The sequence below is a fragment of the Diadema antillarum genome, unplaced genomic scaffold (assembly GCF_040938485.1).
Source record: "Diadema antillarum isolate AM-2024a unplaced genomic scaffold, OU_Dant_1.0 scf00000015, whole genome shotgun sequence".
Classification (NCBI taxonomy): domain Eukaryota; kingdom Metazoa; phylum Echinodermata; class Echinoidea; order Diadematoida; family Diadematidae; genus Diadema; species Diadema antillarum.
In genome coordinates this window covers 341,182-364,804 of record NW_027270904.1, presented here as the reverse complement: position 1 = coordinate 364,804, position 23,623 = coordinate 341,182, and the positions used below count along the sequence as shown (strand labels likewise).

Genomic DNA, 23,623 nt, shown 5'->3' with positions numbered 1-23,623 from the left:
GGAATGGAACCTGCGTAAGCATCTTGTTATCTGGTTATATCACGTATCTTGCTATATCTCACCTGGTTCAGAACAAAGTATCACTGTATTGCAGTACTATTCTTGACTTACCTAAATAGGTAGTATATATTTCATAGTGTAGTACCATTCACTGCAATTTCTAAATGAGTGTTCTGGGTATACAGTCAAAAGCTTCCTAAATTGTCAGTATGTACAAAATGTTGAATGGGAACTAAAAAATAATGTGAATAAAATTTGAACTACGCAGATGTATTTTTAGTCAGCACTACGGTCATTATCATGCGGACTGCTTAATCCAATAGCTTGCCCTACTTCAAAGACAGACACCTTATTCAAAGAAGTACCTGGGCTCACCTACATGTAGTACCTCCTTGCCTAACAATTGACAACTGCACATGGTATTTATTTTTGCACGTCCTAGTAAATGATGTGTAAATGTGTGTGTGAGTGCATGGATGATGTGCACAGTGTAGAATAGGGGGAGGGGGTGCGAACTCTCTCCATTTATACATCAAGCCATTATAGTTCTTCCAGTTACTGGTATATCATTGAAATTAGAAAATAGCCTCTTGTCTGTGAGATCAGCAGCTGATAAATATTTGACTCACAACACAGAGTAAATGAGCACTGCCCTACTGTATACGCTGTTATTTTCATGTACAGATATTTTCGCGAATGACGAGGTCGTAGACATTTTCGCGAGATGTTTTCGCGAATCTACGCCGATGCTTACATTAATGCTCTATTATCAAAGCCCATGGAGACAATTTCCTGTGTTGTTAAATTCGCGATCCAACTGTGATTCGCAAAATTCGCGAAAATTAAACCCTCGCGAAAATAACAGCTTATACAGTACTACACCGTCTGTCAACATTCAGTCCCTGATTATTTACACATTCTTTGGAGATGATATAACTGCAACCAACTTGTGCATAGTTGAGTGACAATTTGCTGATTTTCTCTTATCCAAAGCACCCTGCAGCAGTATATATACAACTTGTGAATGAGATTATGTCAATATTTACATACACTGCCTTAAAGACAGAGAGAGAGAAAAAAAAGTTACATATTGGTATTTTTCTGTGGATATTAGAGTATTGAACAATGAAGTATACATGGACACTTGCTTATTATTTTTTATACATCTATCAAACTGAACATCACTTCTCTTCAGATATTTTAACAAGTGTATGAAATGTATATTTTGAGAGGATGTTTCACAAATCAGGATGAGCAAGACACTGTTAGGAGTGGTTGAATTTGCAATCAACAAGTACAGTGAGAATATCAACCAAACATCAACCCTTTCATAAGAAAAGTAAGTAATTTTACACCTTGAAGACAATGAACATTGCATGTCTGTTACAGTTATTGTTAATCTCGCAGTTATCAGTAAACTTTCTAAATTCTGGAAAATAAAAATGCAGCAATATACATGGCATATTTAGAATATTTCACAGCATCCTGCTAAGCCAGGAAAAATCCCACAAATCATTTTTGCACTCCAGTGATGTGGGCAAGAGCAAACTTTTTGTCCCTGGTGGCATCTCTTTGAAAAAGCATAATCATGATGACTTTTTCATGGACACAATATGTGACCGTGCACCTCAAAACGAACATAAAGTCGCACACACTGATTTTGCGTGAGGACTGAAAATAAGTGAAATGGGTCAACTTAGCCGAACTTGACTTTTTCATATTTTCTGAAAGAGCGGGTCTTCTTTTACATTATGCTAAAATTTGGTATCATAAAACGGGCAGGAAAGTGTGTTTTCTTAGCAGTTTATCTCGAATATTTTTGGTAGAATAGTGTGATTAGGTGTGTCTTTAGAATCCCTTTTTCATTTCTGAAAAACCTTGTCCACACTCTTCACTTTCAACTCTAATAAATTTTGAAAGGATAGTGCCACTGCTTTGAAAGTTGGCATTAATTATGGACAGAATGTGTTAATGAGGCATACTTGATTTCAGCTTGATCTGATAATCCCTTCATTGTTGTTACTCTGGTGGTTTACTTCCTGTTTTTTGTCCCATTCATCGCACAGTCAGCGCGGTTTGGTAAAGATTAAGCGCTTGAATAGACACTGTACTTCAGAGCCTCTTTTCTCAGTTCACACTTTTCCTGAGTTTGTGCTTTCTTTCCAATATTTAGATAGGTTAGGAGAGTCCATTTGATTTGAGTTACACATCATTTTAAAGCTTAATGTCTGCTCTTTCAGAATATGGTCTTAACTAAAAATTCATGTCTGGCGACTTTTTGTTTGTTTTGAGGTGCAGGGTCACATATGATACTCTAATGAGCCCCCCCCCCCCCCAAAAAAAAAAAAATAAATAAATAAATAAATAAAAATAAATAAATAAATAAATAAATTAAAAAAAAATGGCAATGTCAAAACTTTTGCAGTAATGTTTGGGAAAGAATTGTCATTGGATTGATTTTCATAAGAATATGCAATTAAACTGAGATTTCGTATTCAGAGAAAGATAGTACTAGTTATACAAGGATTAGGACTTTATCAGTAGAGGTGAACACAACCAAAGGGCAAAAAATGTTTCATAGTACATGATGAGCATTTTCTTAAAAAGAGTAGAAGATTTATTATGTATGTGTCTGCATTCATCAACAGAAGTAATTTTTATTGGCACAGAATAAGGGATCTTTAAAGAAATGCATACATTAAGAGAACTTACAATATCATGAAATGAATGGAGTGTTAATGACAGAATTAAAGACATGAGAAAGTTGTTTTGAGAGGAAATGTACTGCTTGTTATGTTGTTTTGATTGAAAACAAAATATCACAAGAAACTGGTATTTTGATAGATGGGGGTAAATAAATACATGATCTAATAAATAAACACTGATGAAAAATGATGTAGTTTCTCAATGATGAGGAAGAATATGCTCCATAAACTCAACTGCAACCTGTATGGTATACATTTGCATCCAGGATATGTTGACATAATATAAACAAAATATATCCTCTTCTTAATAAGACCAAGTTGCACTACTTGTTTCTTTCTGTACCAGCACGACTCCTTTGGCGCTGTTTCCCTATTTCCCCAAATACCATGCAGCAGTGCTCAATTGTACATTCTCAACGGCACATTTGCCTCTTCTTACTATGTGAGTGCATTTCATTTTCAATTTTTGGCTAAAAATTTGATTAGGGTTTACCACACTACAATTTATTCAAGCTCTAGATATGGATAGAAAGCTACAACACTCTACATGTATGTGACAAAAAAAGGGGAAAAAAAATCGTATTTACACTGTTCAGCACGACTTCTAGCCCTCTGGGCAGTAAAAGTGTAATACTCGTATGAGACAACACAGCTTGGCCCTTATAAGGGCCTTTTGGGTTTTGCACTTCGTAACATTGCAACAACTGGCGCCAACATCACCGTTTCTTGGTGCACGTTAATTGCAATCACACCAGACATTAAAATACAAACATGGCTGTATAACACATCACCTATGGCTCATTTTCAGCTAGACCTGCACTCAAACACTGACTTTTAAAAATGACACATATACGCCTGCTTCCTTGAGAACAAGCTGCTTCAAAAACATACATGCTAGAATTTGATCATCTGCCGCCTCCAGCAGTAATCGTCAGGCATCCAGAATTTTCCATCACTCTTGTGAGGTCAGTGTCATGACAAGACCATCATAAAAATGTCTGAAAACAAACACAAGACTGATCTCGAACGATTTACACTTTTTGTGCACAATGACAGGGTAAAAATACTACACAGATACATCCGAGAAAGTGAAATGTAAAAGAAAATGATTTTGTCATCAATTTTGCACATCCACAAATCTTTACACTAAGATACCAAGTATTATAAAGCAATCATAACAAATGCAAGCAAATCATCTCGGCACTGAGTGTGGACTGAAGCCATGCATCAAACATGGAATATACAAAATATGAAAACTGCAATTACACAAATTTTACAAATGTATCCTTCCAGTCCCAAAGTTTAAGCAACTTGATGGTAAAAAACAACAACATCTGCTTGGAACATTCGATGCTCATAAATTAGCTGGATATACTGTAGTTTATAAAATGATCAAAATCTTGTATGATAAAAGAACTGAAGATCAAATAGGCAAGGGGCCAGTAGCCCCGATCACACTCACACTCACTCACACACACACACACACACACTCAAAACAAAATACATACCCTTAAAAAGAAATATATACAAAATACACTTCTCACATAAACTTAGCAAACCAACATTGTTTCATGACAAACAAAATTTGCTGCAACATCTGTGGTATTCCAGTGAAAAACAAGATTTTAAGCAAACAGCTTATGTGTCAACTGAACTTCCAGCGATCTACAGGGAAACGCTGTTATAACAAAGTCACTGGCACTGCCAATTTTACCTCATTATAACTGGTACCTCGTTGTAAATGTACCAAAAAAGAGACCAGCTAACTACAGTAAAAGAAAATCTGGATTTCTGAATTTGTGTTGCTAAATGAGTTACTTTTTTGTAAGTGTGATCTCTGATGACTTTATATAACAGGATTTCTTTTGAATGCAACACAGAGCTATACACAATCCTGCCTTAATCTGATCGGAGTTTGGAAGGTAATTGTACGACACACAACAATGACAAAACTCTGGCGCCAAAGGGAATGTAATGATAACGATGCAAAATCTAGTATGACAAAATTTGGTGAGAAAAGCTCATGTAGTTAAAATAGTAATTTACCTTGTACAAGATCATGGAGTGCACATTTCACACTGCAGCCTACGGACCCCTTTCCAATATTTCTTATCTCTTCCAAATGGACATTAAACTAAACTCTTTTCCAGTGGGATGGAATATGAATTTAAAAGCAAAGCAGGTCAGCTCTGAGAGCTGGGGCAGCATTTATAGAAACACACATCCTAAGATCATCTCTTGTGCAGGCATAGATACCTAGTTGGTACAACGTGTGCCTAATGGAGTGAAGAAATACACTTTATGCAGTCAATGGCAAACTACCAATGTCATACAAAAGTTAGTATAGAAGGCAAATGCAGTAGCAATGATATGAGAATTGGAGGGGGATAAATTCATTAAAACCTTCAGGTTAACAAACTGAAAAGTGCTCTTAAGTAATTCAACAAAAACACAACCAAACCCAATCATTGTTTAGCACATCAGAGTTTTGGCACTTCCGCATGGTGGCAACCATACAGCAATTCCACCGCAGCAGTGACGACACTCACCATTTTGATTTATCATTACACTTTACTCCTCTCGCAAGGGGATGCAAACTGTTATTAAACTTTGTAAGTCTTGGAAGGGGAATCTCACTAATAAATCACTAAGGGAAAAGCTTTACTGTTGTTGTCTTTGCATAGATCGAGACCTTTAAAAAGACATCAGTAGTTGTCTTCAATCAGGCACTTGCAAAACTAACAATGAATACTTGGCGCTAAAATTTTCTCTCGCCTACGGTCATCAGAAGTGGGTACTTAGTTGTAGATGTAGAAGGCACCTCGCCCCAATGGTAGCATTTGTCTTGCTGCAGTCCACAAGTTATCGTGGCTATCCCTGCTACATCCGTGTTATCCTCCAGACATTCTACATCACAGCCTATTTCAGTCATTTCCTGCAATAGCACGCCTTACATTGCGATTTACGGGAACAATAAATTCAAAGTTTGTGCACAAGTGTGTCCCAAAGATACGATACAGTGTGATTTCTGCGGCATTTTCCTCACGGCGTCACCTCATACTGAAGGCGCTTGGCATTCTCCGTCAGAAAGACCATCTCCTCCTCCGTGTCGGACGACTCATTGTCGCTCAGCGAGCTGCGGGGCGAGAGGCGGCAGCCCCGCGCGATGTACTGGTTGAGCCGACCGATAGACTGAAGGATGAGGCCCAGGTACGGGGGCGAGGGTTTCATCGGTCGCGAGATGTACTCTGGGTGGTACTGGACACCGACAAAGTATGGGTGGTCTGGAAAGAAGAAATGTGGCGTAAAGGCATTGATTCTTCACACCCATGACAACTGAATAAAATCTAGATCAAATTCACAATGCTGTAAAAAGGATATTTTTGTGAATTTTGTGCAACATGAAACTAGCACAAAAACAAAAGTATGCCAATATTTTTGCTTGTTATATACATAACAGTAATTCATACCTTGATTCCACATTATTTAAAACATGCGGAATTCATCCTACTAGGCTGACCGTGAAAACCTACTTGCACAAAAATTTCCACTTTTACAGTACCCTTCCTTGTGATCTTGAACAGGATTTTGCATACTCCCAACACCGATTTTCCGAAAATATTCTACATCATCACTACTGACACTGAGCTATCCCCTGAGGCAAAACTTCACGCACAAATCTAATGAATATGAAGATGCGAGGGAATATTTTTTAACACAAAAATCTTCATGCAAGAGGAAAACTTTTCTTACCGGCTAGTTCCATAATCTCCATTCTCTGGCCGTCTTCACTCTGCCCGACAAATCTCATGCCTTGATTCTCAAACTTCTCCACACAGCTGGGATTCACCTACGAAACAAAAAACCAAAAACAATAAATCGAATACTGTATACAAAACTAATGTGAGAAACATGACATGGACGTTATACCATAAAAGTGGATATTTTCGCGCAACTAATTTTTCGAGCTCGGCTAAGTAAGAAGAGTTTCGCGTGTTTTTGATTCTGCGGAACCCTGACTTCAACAGCTGGAACATTATGGCAAGCAAAAATATTCGTGTGCTTTTATTTTCGCGCTTTTTTCGGGTTGTGCGAAATGCACAAGAATCTCAACACAGCAAAAATGTCCACTTTTACAGTATACTCTGGTATCACAAACTGTCTTCTTCTTCTAAATACTGTGCAATGTTCCACTCATAATCAACTAGGTAGGCTTGTTCAATGCACAAATTGCGGGTATCTGGGGTAGACCACTCTATCGGGTGACGCCATGCTCTTTGCAACGACTGAATGACGCAGGATCTTTTATGTGTATGAGTTGTGACTCTCTCACACACTGGACCTCCATCTTATGTCCTATCCCAGGGAGAGTGTTATTGCCTCTAACCAAGTGGGAGAATGGTATGATAACACACAACATGGCTCAGCTAGACTCACTGGGCATTGAACCCCGAGCCATTCAAGTGTAAGGCACATCTTCCATTGTTTTCTGTCAAAAAGAGGTTTATCCTTCACACAATGGCAACATGTCTCCTTTTGCAGTTAAAGGGGAAGGCTAGTAACTGATCAGGGGGAATCAGTGGGAATGCTGGGGGATGATTGTTCCAATCCTTGTGGGATTCATCTAAGAGTACATTACATATCTATAGTTATGTGAAGATTATTTGCTTCAGAATGGTCTCATATTCAAGTACAATTAATGTGCAGTTTAATGTTTCCAGGTTAGCATGCCTGTACAGTGACGGGGCATTAAACTGCACATTACTTGAATATGAGACCATTCTGAAGCAAATAATTTTCACACAACAATAGATATATAATGTACTCTTAAATGAATCCTACAAGAATTGGAACAATCATCCCCCAGCATTCCCACTGATCAGTTACTAGCCATCCCCTTTAAAGTGCAATTCTACACCACGCTAAAATTGGCCAGAACAGATTAAAATCAAGCCCATAAGGATGCTAGATCTTCCATGGGAATTTGATCTAGAATGAGAAATCATGAAATTTCAAAACTGGATGACTTTTACAGAATGGTGAAAATAATTGCAACCACATTAATCACCATATCCCAGTGTAGTGAGGACAGTACATTTTCACATTCAATGTGTGATTGTTTAAAGAAATCTCTACTATCCTTTTGTCTGATCTCACTCAGTTAATGGCTGTCAACTTGAACAGAGTACCATGTCATATCACAGTTTAACTGTACCGGTCAGAGTTGACCACTGCCCTTCTGGCAGTGCAGAGTGACCATTAGCAAGTGACCAACATCTGCTCATTACTTTCAGTAGTCTGTTTCAAAGACAGGGTGAAGATCCTCACCTCATATCTATGTCTGTGCCTCTCTTCCACATGGTCCATCTTGTTGTAGAGAGTCCCTGTACATGCAAAGGAAATAAAATTGAACGATGAACAATGAAGGGATGCCAATCTTGTTAGCAGCATTCCAGCATTCTGACGGCTAAAAAAAAGAAGTGTATTTATGGTGGAAAACAGTATTTTTTACTTTCCTGCAATAGACATATGTAAGAACACAATTTGGGAAATCAGTGTTTTTCATAAACCTGCAGTATTTTTGGCACAAAATAGTACAAAATACTGCAAAAGAGTAACAGTTGGCTATTAATGTTGGCAGAGACACAGAGCTCCTAAAAAAAGGGCATTTCAATACTGAATGTCAACACAAATACACATATGTGGGGCTGCATGATGCCATCATACTCAACATTGAACAGCTAATAGAAATTTCTCATGTAAGCATGTTCATCATCTACATCTCACATGGATAGATTTGAATCAGCTATTTCTTTTAAAAAAAGCTTTCAAAAGAAACATGAGTTCATCCCCCAACCCCCCCCCCCCCCACACACACACACACACACAAAAAAAAACACTATAAAACGATCAAGGTGATAATAAAAATTCTGCTACCAGTGGCATCCTCATCATTCTTATTCTAATGCTGTATAACATTTGGCTTGATAAAGACAATTGGATAAATCATCATAAAGCAGTAATAACATGAGTAGAGTAACAATCTAACAGATCTCTTCTTCCTTTTCTACAGCATTCTGAAATACATGTAAACACATCTGAAATCACATACTAAAAAAAAAAAATGAATAGATAGATTAGCAACAGATGACTTTCAAAAGTGCAAGGTGAATAAGTACACAGAATTAATGCATGAAGATGGAAAAAGGAGTCTTTGAGGGTTAATCTCCAAAAACACACGAGGATCTGACAAAAGCCCTCTCCCAATCACCCCCTTCAACCACCCCCCCCCCCCAAAAAAAAAGAGAAAAGAAAGAGAGAGAGACTTACGCATGACGGACTCCTCTGACTTGAAAAGAGTAGTCCTCTTTCCCAGCCGCATGGTCCCACCCATCTGACCTGTGTTGTGCTCCGGCATCTCAACCACCTCAATGGTGAAGAAAAAAACAAGAAACAAAATGAGCGGGGGGCTGATGACCTTGCCTGCTCACCTTCACTTACCAACGGACATACTGCTGCACAGTAGAAAAATATCTTTTGAAGACAAAATGCTTTATTTCCATTGAAAATGAAAAAACAAACAAACTAAAATTGCCTGCATGAAATGATGTAAATCCTATTTCAGGAAGAACATATTCTCTTGTCAAAAACATATATTTTCATTTTGCTAAAAGAAAAGATGTACTTCTCATCATCAAAATATTCAAGGTGGCAATTCTGGTTGATGCATCTGTTACCAAAGAATATCTCTTCTATATTGCGGTTCAGTAAATACAGGTGTTACTGAAAGAACTTGATTACTGGTATTTCTATTTCAAGCTATCATTGAATATGTTTCCATATCGATAAACTTTATGTGCACATTCAGCCCTCCCTAATATGCACGGTTGCCCTCATTTGGACAGTAAAAATTAGGAAGATTCCGAAGAGCAATCTAGAGGAGATACACTGTGTGTTACATGCATCTCAATGGACTATTCAAGATAATTCCTGTAGAAGGGAGGACTGCTTTAAGAGAAAAAGCGCACAGTAAAAGTCAGGTACACACTGCTCACATAAGGGGCTAAGACCCTGATGCTGCATATAGCTGAGTATTATGGATTGCTAGTAGGGAGCTTGTTGGTGATGTTGTGAGAATGGCTACCATGTAGAATTCAAAGTTGTATGCCTGCTGTAATCTTAAAATACATTGACTAGCCAACATAATGAAACAGATGACGGATGGAACATTCTGTATGTTCTCCCTACCAGTCACCATACACAAAATATCAATGTCTCACCACGTGGTGTGTTGACTTGGGATCAAACTCCTCAGAGTGTGCATCCTCCCAACCCAGGACGTTCCTCGCAAACTCGATGACTGCCACTTGGAGACCCAGACACACCCCTGGTTCGGAATCAAAGAAAAACAAACTTTGTGACTTCCACCCACTTCCTCTACACCAAAATCAAAGTTGGATCAATCCAACATGTACTCAGACAAAAAAAATAATAACGAAATGAATAAAATATTACTCATCCATTCAGTAGAAAACAACATGATATGAAAGTGAAAAACAAACTCTACAGTTGAACTGATTCACACTTGCTCATTTTGTATTCAATAATAGGTTTACAGGACAACTTGCACATCCCAGGGATACCAACCTTGTAAACAGTATTGTAGTACAGTTTAGGGACTGAAAAAGGTATATTCATGGTGGAAATACAATATTTTTACCTTCCTGCAACAGACATGTGTGCTAATACAATTTGTGAGAACAGTATTTTTCCATGAAAACTGCAGTATTTTTGGCCAAAAAAAAGGTACAAATACTGCCAAAAAAATAGAGTTAGCATCTCTGACAATCACTCGATCTGGTCCTCTTACCGAGATAAGGCTTCTTGTTGACTCTCGCCCAGTTTGCTGCCGCCACCTTCCCCTCAATTCCCCTTCCTCCAAAACCTCCAGGCACGAGGACTCCACTGCAAGATGAGAACACAACGACACTCTCCATTAGGTTTATTGCCACTTGGTCTACTACTGAATACGCCATATATTTCGCCAGTCTAAATTTTCGCGAATCGGGAATTCCCGACGATTTCGCGAGCGGTTAAATTCGCGATCATGGAGTCGTGTACTGAACAGAAAACTTGTACACGCGTACGTAATATTCACATCGGGATCTGAGTCAATATTTTCGCGTGTTTTTAATTTCGCGAATAGCACCCGACTCGCAAAATTCGCGAAAATAAAAACCTCGCGAAATATTCCGCGTATACAGTATCAGATGGTCTGCTTCCCAGTTCGTCCAACACCACTACGGCTAAACTCACTTGGTCTACCATCAATTTTGTCTAATGCCTGTTTGGTCTACCTCTCACTTGGTCTAATGACCAGTTTGGCTACTTATCGTTTCGTCTAATGACCAGATGGTCTACTGTATACACTATAATTTTCGCGTACATAAATTTTCGCGAATTGCCGCTGTCACACATTTTCGCGAGTGGTTAAATTCGCGATTTGGGGACCAGAGAAAATATGAAGTGGCAAAGAAAGTGTGAATTTTCAAATTACTAGCAAATAAGAATGATACTAGGTGACCTAGTTATACACTGCATGAAAAAAACTTACCAAACTCTGCGAACTAGTAAGTTAGAATTCAACATTTTTGAAGTGGTTAAGTCCATCATGCTAGATTTCTGACGAGTTGTCCCCTTGCGATAATGGATTGGCTCTCTACAGTATTCGTAAGTGGACGTGGACGTGCGTAAACAAGCTTAGCCAGTACGGTCTGTTCGGTAAGCCGTGACATGGTACACTACAATGTAGTACTGAAATGTTTGTATCATCAAGGCAAGGGATTCATTTTGGAAGGTAATATTTTCGCGTGTTGTTAATTTCGCGAATAGCTCCCGACTCGCGAAATTCGCGAAAATAAAACCCCCGCGAAATATATAGCGTATACAGTAATTGCAGTTTTGTCTCCTTGGACTTTTCCCCACTTTGTCTAATAAACTGCAGGTATTACACGAAGTGGGCATAGCCCATCTGGAAGGAGACCAACTGGTAATGAGGCTAAGTGGCAATTGGACTAAATGGTGATTAGAATAGATGAACTGGTGGTACACAAAACAGGATTAGACCATGTGGGTTGAGATTAAATGGCTATTAGACAAAGTGGGAGTAGACCAAGTGATAAATCACCCTCTACATGTATTAGACCAGCTACTCTGTCATACATTTACACGTCAATGATACTTCTGTGCATATATTCTTGAGGTTTCCATGGTGGTAGAACATTTGGTGGTGAACACTTTCAGATTACATCGTGTATTCTTTTTTTTTTAATGTGAGTGTGGTCCCGATAGGGGGCCTTCTCAATCTAAACGTTTCAGTGAGTATGTTCCAACCATCCTCGGAAGAAGTGTGAGGATGGCATAACACCTCAGAAGTCAACATCAATGGTTCAAAGCCAAGGCCTAATGACAAAAAAAAAAAAATATATATATATATATTTTTCAAGGGCATACAAGATAATTGGACAACAAGAGTGAGATAAAATGCCCATGGGAGTTGTTTATGTGGTTGCTTATGTCATCCTTCACAACTTAAAGTTCTCTACATTATTTGCACATCTGAGAGCAAAAGCAGGCAATAATAATAATAATAATAGTAATTAACATTTTTACCGCACTTAATACAAAGTTTCTAAGCGCCATGCAATACTAGTGCTTTCTCCAAGAAATACATGTGATGAGTAATTGAACTATCATTGAGTAAGAATCTTTTCAGGTGCTGCCCAATGGTAACTGACAACACCAAATACACAGCACTGCATTCAAGGGTCCCCATACTCACTCTGCACTGCACAGCTTCTGCCAGGCTTCGTGGTAGCGGACTGGGTCTGACTTCATCACCTCCTGTTCCAAGTCATCTGCCTCAATGTACTGTGGGTAGAAACAATAAAAAGAAATAAACAATACTGCGACAATATGGCAACCATGTAAATTACTGGTTAAAGGGGCTGTATAGTACTGGTTGAGGTGGGGATTTATGTTTTTTACATTCCTAAGCGAGATAATGAGAAACCTCTTATGAAATATGAAAGAGCATGTAATTTTAAGAAGGATTCAACGTTTATTTGATGAAAATTGGTTTTCAAATGGCTGAGATGTCCCAAAAAAGTGATTATAATAAAAGACTACAGGCCACGCCTTTTATTAGGATCTCTTTGTTTCACCTTGTTTTGGGATATCTCGGCCATTTCAAAACTGATTTTCATCAAATAAACTTTTGATATCCCTTAGAATTGCATGCCCTTTGACATCTCATAGAGTGGTTTCTGAATATTTCGCAAAAAATTAAAAGCTAAATCCTCACCTCGACCAGAACTGTACACATCCTTTAAACACTGCTACTGATTGTTACAAATAAACAATGAATGCTCAGAACCAAACATACGCACACACACACATAAGAAAGTATAAACACATGGTGTGATATGTACTTTGAAGTCCAGTACAGTTGACGTGAGAGCACCACGGTCTCTCTTGTTTTTATGCCTCCGCAACGAAGTGGCCGGAGGCATTATGTTTTCGGGTCGTCCGTCCGTCCGTCCGTCCGTACGTCCGTCCGTCCCGTTTTGTTTTTGTCAATATCTCAAGAACCGTGTGGTGGTTTTACATCAAACTTGGTATGAGGGTATATCCTTGGGGGATAATACTTTGTGTGGATTTTAGGGTCACAGGGTCAAAGGTCAAAGGTCACAGGTTATTTTGTGAAAAAAAATTTGAAATTTCATGTTTTTCTCCATATCTCGCAAATGGTTCACGGTATCTTCATGGAACTTAGTATATATGCTTGTACCGATGGGCAGTGATTATCTAGGGAAGTTGGGGGTCATGGGTCAAAGGTCAGGGGGGTCAAAGGTCAAGGTCAACTCCTCAAAATATCACTACTTTCCTTAAAATGCAATATGCCTGAAGGTTTTTTTTTAAAAAACTTGATGTATGGCATGTATTACCCAATGTATATTTTTGGGGAAGTTTCTTGCCAAAAGGTCAAAGGTCAAAAGGTCAAAGGTCAAGTCAAAAGTGCTAAATTGCACTTTTTCCTCCATATCTCGAAAGTAACTCGAGGTATCATCATGAAACTTACATATTCATGCATGTTCAACCTAACAGTGATTCTCTTTGGAACTGTGAGGTCAAAGGTGAAAGGCCAGGTTTAGATAATGCTATTTTCCCATTTGATACTGAAATTATACTTTTTCTCAATACCTTGAAAATTACTCAATGCATAAACTTATAAAAGGGTCAAAAGTCAAGTAAAAATCATCAGTTCCCCAAATACCTGCACTCTGACATTTTAATCATTCATCCAATTGAACCTAGTTCTAGGAAAGTGAACATTCAGCACATTTGTGTCAAACCTGTCATTTTAATATTTTGCCAATTGTGTGAAACTGTCATCACACATTGTCAAGACATTGTACTATAGGCCAGAACCATGCATTATGGCGGAGGCATATCAGTAGCCGTAGCAATATATCTAGTTTTTATCATATCTTTGATCATTGCATATCAAAACTGGGAACTCTAAAAGAATGATTGCACTTTCTCACTAAATTTGCAGACTGTCAAAGCGTATATGCCGATTTTCAAAAAAGACATCACAATAACCAACTGCATAGTTCTGTAACGAGAACCTCAAATTCTGGTGATATGGAAGAAATTCTCCAATGTAATTGACATACAAAATTGAATGCAATGTGCTGAAACTTCATATCTTGCACTGTGCAAACACTGTGGATTTTTTTTTTCTTCTTTTTGGTAAATATCATTTCTAGGTTTCCTATGAAAAATATGGATACACATACCACAGAATTGGGGTATGATGCCAATGACAACCGCTGCAAATTTTTTAAGAGAGAAAAGAAAAAGCTATGAGCAATATCTCAACTAAAGTTACCACCATTCAGGCAGATTCTCGACTTACTGTGAGGTTGAGCTTGTGTCGACAGGCGAGGGCAGCATGATTGAGTGCCTTGGTGACAGAGATGTAAGAGTCCTCCAGCTTGGTATACTTCCCAACCAGAACAATAGACACCTGTTTGGACGGCGACTCGAATCTGAGGGTTTCGAGACAAGACAAATTGTGGTTAAATTTGTCATCTTTCCAATCAGTGTCACTTGTATCAAATCACATTCTCATATGTGACCCTGCACCACAAAATGAACAAAAAGTCGCCAGACATGGATTTTTAGTTAAGGTCAGATTCTGAAAGAACAGACTCTAAGCTATAAAATGATATATAACTCAATCCAAATGGACTCTCCTAACCTATTTAAATATTGGAAAGAAAGTACACACTCTTGATAAGTGTGAACTGAGAAACTAGGCTCTGAAGAACAGGGTCTATTCAAGCACTTAATCTTTACCAAGCGCACTGGCTGTGCGATGAATGGAACAAAACACGATGATAACCACCAGAGCAACAATGATGAAGGGATTATCAGATTAAGCTGAATTTGAATATGCTTTATCAACATATTCTGTTGATGATCAATGCCAACTTTCAAAGCAGTAGCGTCATCCCTTCTGCAGATATTGGAGTTGAAAGTGATGAGCATGGACAGGGTTTTGAAGAAATGAAAACATGACTCTTTGAGAAACACCTAATCACACTATGCTACCAAAAAGTGTCCAGAAAAACTGCGTAAAATCCAATTTCCTGATCGTTTTATGATCCCAAACTTTATTGTAATGTAGAAGAAAACTTGCTCTTTCAGTAAATATGAAAAAGTCAAGATTGGCTAGGTTGACCTATTTCACCTATTTTCAGCTCTCACATAAAATCAGTGCGTGCGACTTTTTGTTCGTTTTGTGATGCACAGTCACATATCATCTTGCTGTTTGATGCTACATGCAGAAATATGACATACATCCTGCATTCCCACAAGGAATATTCATGCCAAAATAGATAGCAAGTGAAACTATTTGACATGTTCACTGGGAAAAGAGACGCACAAAATCATACAGAAGATACAGGAAATCATTATCTTACTTAAAAGTAAAGGAAAATTTCCAGAAAAATGCCAAATATCCTAAACTGTTTACTTATTTGGAAATAAAGGATGAAATACTAGGATGAAAATATCACATTAATCAAGCACTGCTTATGGTGAATCCATCATGTTTTCCTTTAAAAGATGCATGAATTAAGAATTACGGAGCATACTGTTTAAATTGATTGTAAAACAAAGTCTGGATTATTCATAAAAGACATCTCCAAATTTCGTCACTTTTTTCTTGTCTTTTTATTATTATTTTTTTTTTGGCTTGGTCTTTCAAGATGATCTTCAAATTCCACCTTCCAGCTCTTTCAGAACCGAACTGTGATAACAACACACAAAAACCCTGCACTCCTTGAAGTAGAGGTTCCAGAATTCTTTTCACTTCAAAGCTGACAAGATTTCTTGTTATATGTGTACTTTTCCATACACAACAAATTTATATGATGCTGGAATACCAAACACATTTAGGCAAGAAAATAATAATCTTTACACCTCCCATACTACCTAAGACATGTTCATACTGGATTCTAAAGTCTGCGCCTTTACAACTCCCATACCACATAGGACCTGTTCCTACTTGAGTCTAAGGTCTATGAGCCGTTGTGGATCTCTCACCCCTCTGAGGAATGCAAAATGTTAAATGATGGACTTCGGTTTAGCATACCTGTGAGCTAGCTCTCTCCACTTTGAGAGGACGGCTTTTGGTCTCCGCCGGAACTGCAGGCTGAGCCGCGAGCGGAAAAAGTTGATGAGCCCCTGCTCTTCCAGCAGGAGGGGTACACGGTAGACAGATGTGCAGTCATGCACGCAAATCACCTAGGCAACAGATGGAACACAAGAATCTCTGTTCAGTATCATTCTACTGTAACATTTTCTTTATGAATGCTCTCTCCTAGAATAAACAGAACCTTCTGGAACCATCTCAAATAGTAATATTTCTATGATGTTGGTGTGGGTGGTATGCTTTTATTGGCTGCTTTCTTGAGCAAACCAAGAAAAGCTTAATTCAAGCTTCAGGACTATAATGAAATCCTGTGCAATAGAAAATTGCATAAATTGAACGTTGATGCATGAGGAAAATAGCTTATTACATGCTATTGATATTGCGTTTGAAGTTATGCTTGAATAACCTTTACTGAAAAATAAATCATAAAACCATTTCAGTCTCTGGCTTTTTGTTTCTTTGTTAGGGGGATACTCTTTGTTGTCAATTCAATCAAGTGATTCGAATATATTAACTCCTACTCCAGTGAATCTATATTTGTCAAAAGACTACTGAAGTTAGTTTAACAGATCAACCAGCTCTGAAATACCTCTTGCACCATTTGTGTTTGCCTCAGAAGTAAGGTATTTGTAAAATGTGATTGCTACACAAGTATGTTTTGTTCTGTAATGTTTACATTCTCGTTCTTACAGCAATGTTAGTTTAACAGTCACTGCTCTTTCCAGAGAACATGTCGACTAAACAACTCATGTCGCTTGAGAAGAAATCCATTGGAGGTATATGCTCGCCAACTTTGTGACAAAAATCTTACCGGAACATTGGGTGCATACCTGTTCTGGTGGAACATGGCAGAACATGGAGATTTTCTCCTTGACTCCATCAGCTACAGGATTATGACTGCGACACACAATCTGTGAGAGAAAACCCAACGAATGTGTATGAGTGACTGCCAGGAAAACGTAAGGGGGTAATTCTTTTTATGCCCATTATACAAGGCTTGCAGGCATTTTCAAGATCAATTCTGTTCTTAACATCCTCATCATTGTCATAATCACAATTATCAAATTTTCTACACTTCCATCAGGTACAAGATTATAATGGTGAGACAGAATCTATGGAATTAATGGATGATGTATCTTTGTAAGAGATTGACAGAACATTGCTAGAGGGACTCTTGTGTTTGTGCACAGTGTACAGTCTACAAAACATTTTTAAAGCCTTGTATGCCTCTTGAAGGTTATCACTGTCATCAGCATCACCACCACTGCCATCATCACTATTGTTGTCATCGTCATCATCATCATCATCATCATCATCATCATCATCATCATCATCATCATTATCATCATTAGTATTACTGACATCCCTGTCATCATCATCATCACTATCACCACCATCATCACCACATCACTATCCGTATCACCATCACCATTTAACATCATCACCACTATCATGATTGCCATGGCGATCTCACCAGGTCAGGGGACAGCCCCAGACTCCTCAGCTCCCTGATGCTGGCCTGGGTGGGTTTGGTCTTCTGCTCGCCAGTGGACTTGGGCTGCGGCACCAGACTGACGTGGATGCAGAGGAAGTCCTGCTTGACCCGGAACTGGAACTGACGGAAGGCCTCCACAAAGGGCATGCCCTCTATGTCTCCAATGGTTCCGCCAAGCTGTGGAGAAAAATTGGACAAAAACAAAAATGAGTACACCACTACACAATGCGAGATTAACCCTTTAGCAACTGAAGATTCCATACATAATGGCTTATTGTTCCCTAGAACGTACAGCAATATTACTCTCATTTTGACAACTTTTAAAATTATGTAATTATATATTCTATATGAAAACAATAAAAATAGTTAAGCTTAAAACTATAAAAAAGCGGACGAGCGGTTTCAGGCATTTTACAGAGTAGTAAGTCGGACGGTTTCTGGCAGTTTAATGACTACTGGGGTTAATCATAACACTGTCATTGTGAGAGAGAATATGGCAGAAATTCAGAGAATTTTGCCCATCATGAATTAGAGTTTCAAGGTGTAACTACAAGTATTCCTTGCTGCATGCTGTATGCCTGATCAACAGTGGAACACAAATCTTCCTCATATAAAAATTTTATTTCAGCAATGGACTAGACTACTGAAGTGTGATGTCATCGCTATTCATCGCCATGGAAACCGGTTCTAAGCAACCTTACCTAGTCCGAATATCTGTGAACACAACGGTTGCTAATATGCATGTACCCTCTTCTAACCTACTGCCCAAAGTCTTGTGCACAACAATATCTTGTTTGGAACCAGCACTAAGCTACAACATAAGACTGTGACATCATCTCTCTGGCACTCTTATCTGGGGTACAATTTGGCTTGGGTATAAAAGTCAGAACACTGAGGGCGCTGTCACCAAAAAATGACAGGCAGGTAAATTTTCCCATGGTACATCTCCTGACCAAGTTTGAATAAAATCTGCTGAATATATATGGTCATGGTAACCTTTCACCCTATAAAAGACAATGAGGACAATTTTGTAATCCTATTAGTATCTGGGCGATTACAGCTGTATTTTCTAAGGTTTCATAAGAATGCTGCCACATTGCCATGCAGTTCTTTGGTACTTGCATTAGTTTTACAAATAATATTCAAACTGACCAGCACAAATTTGACTTCTCCTCACCTCAATGATGCATATTTCTGGTTCCTGCTCATCACCATCGACCGGTATCTTAGCAACATGCTCCACCCACTCCTGAATGGCATTGGTGATGTGTGGAACAACTGTGGGATTCATGGCCAAAAAAAACCATACATAATATTCATCCAGTCTGTAGATCTAAGACATCCAAATACAATACACTGTTATGTTTGTGTGTAGCCTTGTCACACTGAGGACTAATTACACAGCAAATTCCTAACAGTGACTATGTTCAACAGATGTCTCCTTAAATGAAAGCAGGAGATCTCTTGCTTTCGTTCCATATTCCTTGTCCACCTTGGACTATTTAACATTTATAACACTGTTTTAATCTAAGCAGCGGGTTATTTGTTCCAAGCTCATTGGTTCACTGCCGGCATTCAGGGACAGCCTGGTGGTAGTGTCACTGCCGGGAAAGCAGTACATTGTAGATGACAGGTTCAGTTCCCGCTGGTTTCTTTTTCCAACATGGTTATCAAAAATATAGCTCGGAAGTTGAGATCTTACAAATACATTCGTACAGACAGAGACAACAGATAAAAATCATAGCAAATGTCTCCTTGCTTGTACAGAGAAATATTGGAGAAATTTACTCAATATTTTGTTAGCAACTTGATGTGTGTGAGTGAATATAAGGAAAAGGCATTAAATACAACAGGTATATGATGACTAAGGAAAGCCAACCTAACATGACAAACTTCTATGCTGTGAAACCAGAAATTTTTATGTACATGAAACTTCAACGAATTTAAAGAGCCACGATTCACAAAAATAAAATGCTTATGAAAATAAAATGTATGCAAATGTTTTTGTCTGCACTACCTAGTAATCTACAAATTTTTCATGTCATGCAATTCGCAAAAGTTTCATGCCACGAATGCTCCTGGCTTCACAGTAGGTCACATTAGGTGCACCCTTTACCTTGAACTGTTTTTCCAAGGTAGTCCCCTTTACGTTCCTTGTCGATGACGTGTCGGTAGATCTTTCCCGTCGTGATGTTGTTGTCACGGTGAAGTGTGATGTCCAGGAAGCGCTCGTAATTTCCCAGATCGAGATCAACCTCACCTCCATCATCCAAGACAAACACCTCACCTGAGAGGATTTAAGTGAATGAATACACTGAAAAAGCTGGGGACTACAGCAGTATTTACAATATGATGCAAAGGGCCTGAGATATTCTAAAAATTACACTAATAAGATTCTGACATTAATGACTGTTAAGCCTATTCACAAATTACCAAGTCTAATCCACCAAATGCCCTCTCTTGCAATTGGTTGAAAATTCTGCCATGATATGTGTCAAACAGCTCCCACACTCAGTTTCAATTTTGTGGAACCACCCTGCAATGTCTTTCAAGAATTGCAGTCTCTTCTGCTACTTATTAGGTTCAACTCAGGTACAGTTGAATGCACCCAAACAATACCAGTATATGAAACTATAGAATTCCTGAGTCCAAGCACTAAAAAAAAAAAAAAAAAAAGGAACAGAAAATACTTGACAAACTTCTGGGTCTCATTTCATAAAAGATGTTAGGATAGAAACTCTTGCTAGACTACCAACTTCCTGTAGCAACAGCCAAACAGGAGGCAGTATTCTTGTTATTACTATTGCACCTGCCATTGCAGCGAGAGTTGCTATCATAATAGCCTTTTGCCAAGGCCCTCTCCCTGTATGGTGAAGAGAGCCCAGCAGAGTGGGGTTGCGCGAGGGCCTTTTGAGATCTGCTTCGCATCGTTTTGTTAGCCCTTTGAATTACCGACTTTTGCTCCCCGATTTCGGGAGCAAAAGTCGACCAATCAGCGTGTCTGTCTGCTCGAACTCGATTTGAATACAGCGAATGCACGCCACAGACCTCCGCTGGTGATGAGTGATGCATACGAACAGGCATGACAACACCAAGGCTGAGGATTTGGGGAGCGCGCCATTCCATTGGTCGACCGGAACCCGATAATATGAATATTCAGTAGGGTTCACGTGCCATGAATAATAATATGTGCAGCAGATCTCAAAAGGCCCTCGCACTGTCGCGCTCGGCTGGGCTCTCTTCGCTCGCCCATTACAGCGAGAGGGCCTTGACAAAAGGCTACTATCATAACAACTTTGTATGAAATGTGGCCCAGGACTCATTCTGGGAAAGAATGCACTGTATGATGCTCACCATGTTCGTACGGCGAGAAAGTGCCCGCATCAATGTTGAGGTACGGGTCAATCTTGATGGACGTCACCCTCAGTCCGCAGGCCTTCAGGAGCATGCCGATGCTGCTGGCTATGACCCCCTTGCCGATGCCGCTGATCACTCCTCCGGAAACGAGGATGTACTTCATGGCTGGCTGCTCTGCTTGTCTTTTGAGCTACACAGAAACCAGGTACACATTAACCCTCTCAAGTGTTGCGTGGCCTTATTAGTATTGTCCTTTGAAAGGGATTCAGGTTTTGATTTCATAATGGACTGCACAATAAGGAAATGAATCTCAACAGTCTATCTACACACAATGCATGTGAACAAACTCAACCTGGACCAACATTGACATGCACATGTAGTTCACTGGGATGCTTTATCTTCTTGCCCAACACCCTGCCATAAGTTTAGCTCTTTACCTATACCGGTAATGGTACACTATATTAATTTGTTCATTGACCTTGATGACTGCCCTGTGGAAGGGGCATTTTTCAATGATTTTCACTCTCAAATTTGCTCTTAGCCAATCACATGCAAGGATTTCAGTAGCTTAAAATACTTACTGACAAGTATCATGAAACACTGCCCTGATCCTGTTTGCTCAGAAGAAATGTATTGAGTCCCCCAATTCTAGACCTTGACCATTCACATTCATCTCACATTCATCATTTTACACCAATTAGCAGATTTTATACATAAACTTTGCAAAAGGCTGTCTACATCCTAATAGCTACCAAGATGCTTCTAGCTAAGTGGGACACACCAAAATATGCACAACTTTAATTTCATTAATCAGTTTTGTAAACATAAGTGAATGCACTATTCACTTATTACTAGACGTGAACAGGAAACTGTCTTTAATTCATTCCCAAAATGCTGGGGTAGTTCAATTCACAAAGGAAATCTTCAATGGTGGTGTTTTAAAATCCTTGACTAATCCTAAACTTGACTGTCCCACAGAAATGAGGCATGTAAATCAATAACCAAAAAACAGTGTGCTTTGCATTTTATCCAGTAAATGGATGTACATTTGTACATGTACTCGTACTGGATCACAACTAAAAACACAAGATCAAATGACAACAAGCAAAAAACACTTTTCAATACTATTATACAAAGAGGACATTTCATCATAATTTGAATATTCACTTACTGAAAATCTTCCTCACAGTCAAAGTAGAGTCGCTCTCTTGCAGTAATAGTCACTTACGAACAAAGAAAGGATGGACAGCAACGTATCCTCTGCTTGCTATACCACTATCTGACGGACACAACAAAAACACCAGACATATCACAGGGTTGCCAAGCTCTGTAAGTACATCTTAAGACATACGCATTCAACGTCAAAGCATAAAGGCAGTATAAAGTGCTCTGTTCAATGAGGAGATGTCGAATGACGAGCATCTCATCTTTCCCCCTGTGAAAAATCCTGTACAAATTAATTGTCACCCTTCACTATTATTTTGTACATTATGATACCACTGGATTGGTACTTGTACAATTGGTATACACCTTGTACTGTAGATCCCTTACAGTTGATGAAACACAAAGGTACACATGTGGATTGAGTAAATGCAGCAACATTAGTAGAAAACAACAGTGAAAGTTTTCAAGGAAAACTGGACAATCCGTTCAACAGTTATGAATTTTTGAAATTTTGGTGATGAGACCACTGGATCAGAAGGCTAGAACAGATCATGATGTCATTTATATAGCAATACATGTACATTATAAAGAAAATATAAAGGAAATTCAACAAAATATCATTTCAATTGAAAAGTACAAATTCCATGGACTTGGTAATGACATGTCAAGGGTAATATCATTACCCATGTTTTCTGAAAGAGGCACGTCTAATGTTCTTTCATTATGCTAGAAAATTGAAAATATGTTGAAATTTCTTTCTATTTTCTTTATCATACATAACAAGGACGCGGTTGTATCCAGCGACTCGGGCCATGGCTTCAAACAACCACACGTGAGGCTGGATGGTAAAGACACACGACACGGGTGTGGTTGTATACACTGCCTTTCTATTAGTGGCGCTAGTGTACTTTCGCACCTGTTTGTCAAATGATCTCCAAACATGCCCAAACTCACACTTGTTATTCAGTAGCCTAAAATACTTGCATCTGAGCCTCCAAAGTCGAATAGATGTTAAGTTTGAACGCTTTTAGTATTTACAAGTGTCCGAAAATCGTTGGAAAATCTTGATCGCTTGAAATGCTGCTCTGTACACAAGCACAGTATGAATACGTTCATCGC

The 23,623-nt window shown here is 38.8% G+C and overlaps 1 protein-coding gene across 1 annotated transcript; it reads right to left on the bottom strand.

Moving 5' to 3' along the window:
* Window positions 1–5,747: 5,747 nt before the first annotated feature.
* LOC139723576 (CTP synthase 1-like) lies at window positions 5,748–22,620 on the bottom strand. The gene is made up of 15 exons (XM_071634815.1): window positions 22,512–22,620; window positions 21,338–21,530; window positions 20,100–20,270; window positions 19,161–19,261; window positions 17,963–18,160; window positions 17,319–17,399; window positions 16,429–16,580; window positions 14,686–14,818; window positions 12,547–12,635; window positions 10,576–10,670; window positions 9,986–10,092; window positions 9,036–9,132; window positions 8,034–8,089; window positions 6,459–6,555; window positions 5,748–5,989 (listed from the first exon to the last, which is right to left on the bottom strand). Exons 2-15 carry the CDS (start codon window positions 21,501–21,503, stop codon window positions 5,748–5,750), a joined length of 1,785 nt encoding a protein of 594 aa, XP_071490916.1. The 5' UTR covers window positions 21,504–21,530; window positions 22,512–22,620.
* Window positions 22,621–23,623: the final 1,003 nt, after the last annotated feature.

Excerpts from the sequence above, each read along its gene's own strand:
- LOC139723576 (XM_071634815.1), bottom strand. The coding sequence starts at position 21,503 with ATGAAGTACATCCTCGTTTCCGGAGGAGTGATCAGCGGCATCGGCAAG. Across the intron at positions 17,400-17,962 it reads TGGGGCTGTCCCCTGACCTG|ATTGTGTGTCGCAGTCATAA; the intron begins GTGAGATCGCCA and ends TTTCTCTCACAG. Across the intron at positions 9,133-9,985 it reads CCAAGTCAACACACCACGTG|GTGGTTGAGATGCCGGAGCA; the intron begins GTGAGACATTGA and ends TTCACCATTGAG.